Below are 7360 nucleotides of genomic sequence, written 5' to 3' on the forward strand. Positions count from 1 at the left end.
TTTTTTTTTTTTTTTTTTTTTTTTTTTTTTTTTTTTTTTTTTTTTTTTTTTTTTTCCCTCCCCCACCCCCGCACTCCCACCTCCACAGCCCCAGAAAGTGACAGATTTCTTTTTTTTTTTTTATTAAAAACAAAACAAAAGTCACGGATACAGGGTGGTCTCCCCAAACAGGCTCAAGGTGGTCTCCATCTCGTGAGTCAGTTGTTGCCTTTTTTAAAGTGCTGTTACATCCAGAGGTTAACAAGAAAAAAAAAAATAGACAAAACAAAACCCTAAGGGGAATGCAAAATGGGACTGGAAGTAGGTCCAGGAGAAGGAAGCAAAATAATTTACAGCATAAATAAAACCGAACCCAACACTGAACCAAGAGAGACTCACAGTACATTTATATCCATTGCACATAGCCACTTTGTCATTAGGAACAAGTTTCAGAAGTGGACGGGACGGGGAGAGCGGGGCCAGCGCCCGCGAAGTTGCTACATTGTGTACACAGTTGGGGGTCCGAGGCTGTGTGGGGCGGGGGAGGCGCCCCTTTCCCCTTTCTTACCCCCTTCTGTCCAGTTAACCCCATGAGGTCCGACGCCCTGGAGTTCAACCGTGGGGCGAGGTGGTATTTACACTTGGAAACGGAGAAGGGGCCCTGGGCCGAGGCGCCCGGGAGGAGGGCGGGCGGGCGGGAGGCTGTATGTACATCGGTCGTGTCCGAATGGCTTGTTCCTCGCTCTCGGCCGCCGCGGCCGCGGGTATGTACAAGAAGAGAGCAGCATGGCTTGAGGGCGCGTGGGCGCGGCCGGGCCGGCCCTAGGGCAACAGCGGGGGCTTGAAGGAGCAGTTGCCAGTGCAATGGCGGGGCGTCAGCATCTTGCAGGAGAAGTGGTGCAGGGCGTCGTGGGCTTCTGGAAAGACAGTCAGGCGGGCCAAGTTGGGCACCTCGCTTCCCTCGCCTCGCCCTCGCGGCCTACACGCTGGGTCCACTCGCCCTCCTCCCCTGCCCGCCCGGGGTCTCACCCACCCCCTTCCAGCTCAGGGGTTCTCAATTGAGCGGATCAGAAAAAGGCAGGAGTGTAGGCGAGCGAGCCTGGCGATTTAGAACCACTGCGTTGGTGCAATAGCCCCATTATACAGAAGAGGAAACTGAGGCACAGAAAGGTGTTCAATCTGCCCACGGCCAGATTTGGATTCCACAGCAGATTTCCCAATGCCCAGGGTTCAAGGGGTTCTGTCTCCCTATTCTATCGTTCTAGAATTATTCCCCCATTTAAAAAAATTCCCATTTCCCTCCTCTCAGCTTCTGATCTAGATAGACCTGGCCTTCCCCTCTCACTAGCCCTGCCATTTACTCATTCATTCATTAGCTCATTCATCATCCATTCATCCGCCCATCGTTCATTCACTCACTCATTCATTCAGTGGCACAGCCAGAGCCTGGCAACAGTCCTATCTTTGTTCCTCCCGCGTCCGCACCTTTTAATTTCTGCTGGATGGCATAGCGCGCCTTCCGCTCTTGGTCGAGTTCGTTACACAGAGTGTCTGGAAGACATGGAGAGGAGCCGGTGAGGAACTGAGACCGCCCTCCAGCCGGCTGGGGTCACAGCCCAGGCCTCACCCTCTCCCCAGCGCTCAGCCCCTCAAAGAAACAAATCCGGGAGACCGAGGGAGGGAGCACCAGTGCTCCAAACTGCAGCCTGGCGGAGGGAGGAAAAGGCCTGGGATGGCGCTTAAAGGCAGACGAATCTAACCAAAATTAAAGCAAACTTAGGCATTACTTCCCAGGTAATTTTACGCCTCGATTTTTAATTTAGAAACCATGGAAATTGCCGCGATAAGAAGTTCAATCACTCCATGTAATGATGCCTGCAAGCCGTTTGCTGGGCTCGCTTGCCATTCTGAGGCTAATCAGAGTATACAAAGGATATTAAATAAAAAAAATAATTGTTAAATTACCTTCAATTTAAATCCAAATGACTGAGCCAACATTGCGGCTCCTGCCAGACGAGAGGCAGTTACGGCCCGTGCACGCGCTCACCTGACTCCCGTCTTACCTCTGACAATTTGCAGCTGTTGCACCATTTCTTCTCGATAAGCCAATTCCCTCTTCATTTGATCCTGAAAATTATCTGTGCAAATTGATTAAGTGAGAGCTGTGACGCACAGCCCCCTCCCTCGGCCCCATTTCCCCACTCCCCATTCCCGCCCCCACCCCTTCGGTCTCCGGCCTAGCAGGAAACCCCTGGAAAAGGAGGGTTCTGCGGCTCGTACAGGGCGCGCAGCCGCGGCTGCCTGGCCTGGGGTCCGGGTGCGCAGGAAGAAGGTTCTCGCGCTGAGGTGGGGTGAGGTGGGCCAGGAGCGGGGAGGGTACCTTTGAGACTCTGAAATTCTCGCTCCAGTTTCTTGCGGAGCTCCATTTGCTCCAGGAGCAATTTTTGCAATTCGTCTGTGAGGGGCGAGAGTGGGAGGTGAAGGAGGGTGCGCGGGACTCAGGGTGCCCCCCCCAACGTCCTTCAAGTCCTGCCCTGGCCCAGAGCCCTGAGATGGGTGTTGTGGAGTGCTGGGGCCGGGAGGTAGAGGCCCTCTACATTGTTTGCCCGTTTGCTTCCAAAGGATTTGGGCGAGGAAAAAGGGCTAGGAGACAGGTTGCCCAGGGGAATTAAATTCAGGATGGTGGAAGCCATGTTGGGCTTCTGGGCCCTGGCTCCAGGCGCTAACCAGCATGGCATCTGCTCTAAGTTGTTCCCAACTCCCTAACCTTAGAGGCTGGCCCAGGACTTGATTTACCCCTCCAAACGACATACCCAATCCCTCCCTTCAGTAACAGGAGTTGAGTGAATCTGGTCAAAGACTTGGACCCCTGCCCTGGAAAAATACCTGTCCTCACAACAGTTTGTTCACAATTTCTGGGGGTCCCAGGCCCCCCCCATCCATACTAAGAGCTCTCATAGAAAGCACCAATGATGTTGAAGGTAATTGCGGATCTTGTGTAATCTGAGACTAGGAAGAGTGGAAGACCACCAGTGCTTCTCCCCCTTCCCACACCACTTTCCAAGCCCTCCCATCCCTGGGCTGGTCGAGGGCAGCATGGTGGATAGCAAGTGGATCTGGTAAGCCCCGTTGGTGCCCTCAAAACCAGCTACAGAGGGATGGCGGGGGCTGCCCTGACCACGGAGCTGTTGGGATCTGGGTCCTCCCCATGGGGAGAAATTCCACCCTGAGCAGGTGCTGAGGAAACACAGAAATGGGAGGTAAAGGAGCAAAGTGGGGTCAGAGGCTCCTGTTCTCTGTGCCTCAAGTCACACACTCCCCCTGCAGGCGGAGAGGCAACCCCAGGACCCCATTGTGAAAGCAGGTTCTAGCCTCACCCCATTTAGGGCACGTTGGGGGGGTTATGCATTAATTCCACGAAAAAATTAACCTCTCAGACATTCCTAAAATAAATGCCTCCTTACAATCTTGCTTTTCAGGAAAAGTCCAGTTTTCCAGTGAGGTTGGGAGACCTAGATTGCCCTGATTGTCACATGCATCAAGTTCTAAGGATCCTTACTCATTGCTATCTTTCACTGGGCTCTTCAGACAGGCCAGCCTTCGGAATCCAAACTTCTTATGAACCTCTAGGGGTTTGGTTCACTTCCCCCCTCCCCCCCCACCTCTGTGCCAGAATCATGTGTCCAGAGGATTATCCTTTCCACTCGATGAAAACTGATTCTCCAAGAGCCCTGTCTTCCCACACAAGAAGGGTTCATCTCCCCCAAGCAGCGTGTACCCCCATTTCACAGATTTAACCTCACCTCTGGCCAGGTTCTCGATATCTTTCTCCACTAGCTGAGTTCCTGTGACATCCAGGGTGAGCCCATCTTCACCTGGGATACAAGGGCAGGTAAGAGGGGTTCTGTCCTGGGAGAGGCCTTGGGAGGGGAAGGGTGAGCTGCCCGGAACTGTGCTAAGTCAGGGAGCTGTTCCAGATGTTCTGCCTTTAGAAGAGACAGTTACAGGTATCGAGTACCACCTACCTCCCAAGCTATCATTTTAGGGCTGTAGGGCTCATTTTAGAGTGACCCACTGAAGAAGGACAGTGGACTCAGGAAAGGTAGGCTATCTTAGGGCAGATCGTACTCTCTGACCTGCTTCATGTGGGTGATGGCGTCTCTCATTTCCTTTTAGTACAGCCCCTTCCCTTACTCGGAAGAGCCCCAAAACCCCAAAGGAGGAAAGCAACTCAGGAAACCTGGCCTGCTCCTCGCCCGCGCTCTGTTTAAATATGTATCTGCCAGCCGCACGCGGGGAACAGCAGCCGCTTACGCTCGATCGAAAGCCCTTCTCTCAAGCCGAAGCCGGTGGGAACCGGGGCGACCTGGGCCCCAGCTTCCAGGTGCGGTCGGGGCGCGAGGGTCCTGGGGCTCACCTCGGTCTGTATTTGCTGGACTTGGTTGGGAGATACTCCTTTGGTCTGGATAGGATTTCCTCGTTTCCAAATCGTCGGCGGTCGAGTGATTGTCTTCCTTATCTGGTTCTTAAAGGCAATAAACCGAGTTTCAAGGAGAAGCAAAGAAACCGTGACCCCGATACGGCCAGAGCTGCCACGGTTGGGGCGCCCGAGCCCTAATTAAAAGCGTTGTGGCCGCCGCTGGTTCCCGGCTGTGCGCCTGGGCTTGCGCCCTCAGGCTTTGGGCCGGGCACCCCCTCCCCCGCGCTCGGTCTGCTCATCTCGAGCTCCACGCCCCCTCCCCAGCCCCTCGGAAAAGAACAAGACGAGCAGCCGAGCCCACCAGGGACGAGCGACCTACATCGCGCGCAGATACTGGGGCACCGCGAGCGCGCGTGGCCGCCGGGTCTGCCTGCGCCGCTCCCGCCGAGAACGCGGCCCAGGCGGCGACCCGCGCGGGGTGGTGGCGGGGGAGACATCCTTTCGGGCTCGGCCTGCCCGGATTTCCGAGGCCCTCCGCCCCTCCTCTTCAAGCCACTGGGGCCCGGCGCACGTGCAGGGCTCCCCCGGGTTGGGCCGCAGCCTCCGCGGCGCTTCAGGGGTATCCAAGCGCGCAGCCGAGCGCCCGCACCCTCCGCCCTAACCCGGCCTGCCCACGGAGGACCTCAAGGCCAAAACACTTGCTGAATAAATGAGAAGACTTGAAAGAGGTGCCAGGCGTGATTTTAAAAAGGATTTACGCCAGTGTGTGAAGTGCACGTGAGCGCGTGTATTTGTGGTGGACAAGGCGGTTTAAGTGACCAAACGATGGAAGTTATTGGGAGTTCTCGCGTAGCTTCCTTTTCCTTTATTTTTCTTTCCCTCTCTCTCTCTCTCTCTTTCTCTCCCTCTTTTTTTCTCCTCTCGTCTTCCCTCACAGCCCCCCCCCGCCCGTGGTCCCCACGTCGCATTGGCCAGCGACCTCGGCAGGGGGGCTGGGGGCGTTACCGTGGGCCTCGGGGGTGCAGAGGTAGGAGGCCGCGGGCCCCAGCGCCGCTGCGCTCTTCACAAGCTCGTCCCGCTCGGGCGCGTACACCTGCGGCGGCCGAAAACGACAGGCGGTTAGGGGGGCGCTTGAAGCGGCTCAGGGCCGTTGGGCCGAGAGGGAGCGCTGAGAGGGGAGGCGGAGGCGGAGGTCCGCTAGCCCGCGGGACCCGAGCGCCCCGGGCGGCTATGAGGCACGCTGCGCAGCCTGGCGCCCTCGGAGGCCGCATCACCGTTGTAGTTTCAGGGTCAGTATAAGCGCCCTCGGTAAATTATCATAAAGACAAAGCGGCTCTCAAGCCAAGGACTGTTCACAGTGCCCCCCGCCCCCCGGCGCCGCTCTTCGCCCACCTCCTTTTTGGCATCTTCCGCCAGCCCTCGCCCAGTCCCCGCATAAATGACGCCTTTCGCATCCAGCTAATGATTCGTGTTTTAATGGACCTAATGGAAATGTACAGGTGTGCGCACCCACTTTCAAATGGCCAACGATTTCGGCTTAGTTGCACAGCCCCGACCGGAACCAGTGGCCCAGCCACCCTGAGAGCCCCTCTCCCGCCCCGCAAGCCGTCTTGACCGCTGCCTACCAGTGAACCCTGCGGTTCCCAAGGCCGGAGTTCAAAGGGACTCAGAAAACTACGCGTTGGGGTGGAGGAAGATTCCAGGACTCGTACCCCTGGAGTCCGGCTTGAGGGAGACACCCCGTCCTCTCCTCGCCTCATCAGTTTGTCTTCCCCGGAACTCTGATCCCTCTCTGGGTGCGCGTGCCACCGGCCCCGCCTCGCACGCGCCTTTCTCTGGCTTTGGGTCCTTTCATCTGCTCGGCGTTCTTTCCCCAGACCCTTTTTATTTCTCTCTTTCTGTCTCTGTTAACTGACGGTCTCTGCCTGTCCACCTTCCCTCCCCCCCTCAACAAAAACGTAGCACACCCATTTCTCAGGCCTCCCCCCCCCCCGATTTTCCGAAACCCTCATTCGGAGGTCCCAGCAAGTTCTACAGCGCTGCCGAAGCTGGGCCTACCCGGAGCAGCTGGGGCCTGCGGCTCAAACGCCTGCTCGGAACACAATTCCCGTCCCTAACTTGGCCAGTGCCTGCCCCACATTCCCGAGGTGCCGAGGGGTAAGCGGGGTGGCGCCACCAGGGAGACGGGCGCGGGGCTCACCTTGGCCGGCGCGGGGCCCCCCAGCGGCCCGCAAGGCTCTCGCAGCTCATAGCCGCCGCTCGGCGGGCTCCTCTCCGGTCTCCGCACCACGTCGTCGGCCGCCAGGTCCCCAAATGTTGACCGGCTGGCTGCGGGCAGCCCTGGGCGGCGCCGGGGACGAGGGCTACCGCCGTCTGGGGAGTCTGTGGGACCGTCGGCGCCCGAGGAGGTGGTAGACGGGGGCCCTGCGGGCTGGTCGGCATCCGGGCCGCCTCCCGTGCTGGGCGCACCGGGTACGCCCGGCTCGGCCTCGTCTGGAGCGCCCTCATCGTCGGGGAAGCGGTTGGACTCCACGTCCACCTCGGGCTCGTCAGCAGTGTCCACGTCGGGCGAGGCGGAGTGGTAGCTGGAGCTGCCCTCGCTCAGAAAGTCTGGGCTCACGTAACCGCCGCCGGACCCCGCGCCCGGCCCCGGCCCACGAGCAGGCCCGGCGCCATACGCGTCGCGGGCGCTACCGTAGAGCTTGGCGATGCTCTCGGCGTCCTTGACCACAGGTCGGAAGGCCGACACGTAGGAGCCTTTGCGTGCGGGCGGAGGTGGCGGAGGCAGTGGGGCCAGAGGCGGCGGCAGCGCCTCGTCCGCGCCGTCCTCGTCCAGCGGCCCGCGGGACAGCGCGCTCGGACAGCGCTCCTCTGCGCCCAGGCCTCCCTCCTTGGCCGGCTCGGCACCGTCCAGGGACTCGGGGCCGCCGCTGCCGGCAGCCGCCGCCGCTGCCGCCGCCG

General features: G+C 58.7%; 1 protein-coding gene across 1 annotated transcript in view; it reads right to left on the reverse strand.

Annotated features, from left to right (window-relative positions):
* Window positions 1-801: 801 nt before the first annotated feature.
* The window catches only part of SKOR1 (SKI family transcriptional corepressor 1), an 8326-nt gene continuing 1767 nt past the window's right edge, over window positions 802-7360 (reverse strand). The window contains 8 exon segments of the mRNA XM_034660152.1: window positions 802-896; window positions 1465-1530; window positions 2043-2117; window positions 2360-2434; window positions 3783-3854; window positions 4397-4504; window positions 5405-5492; window positions 6600-7360. The exon segment at window positions 6600-7360 is cut by the window's right edge and continues 97 nt beyond it. Of these exon segments, the coding sequence (XP_034516043.1) occupies window positions 802-896; window positions 1465-1530; window positions 2043-2117; window positions 2360-2434; window positions 3783-3854; window positions 4397-4504; window positions 5405-5492; window positions 6600-7360 (1340 nt within the window).

This window comes from Ailuropoda melanoleuca, chromosome 5 (genome assembly GCF_002007445.2).
Source record: "Ailuropoda melanoleuca isolate Jingjing chromosome 5, ASM200744v2, whole genome shotgun sequence".
In the NCBI taxonomy this organism is placed as follows: domain Eukaryota; kingdom Metazoa; phylum Chordata; class Mammalia; order Carnivora; family Ursidae; genus Ailuropoda; species Ailuropoda melanoleuca.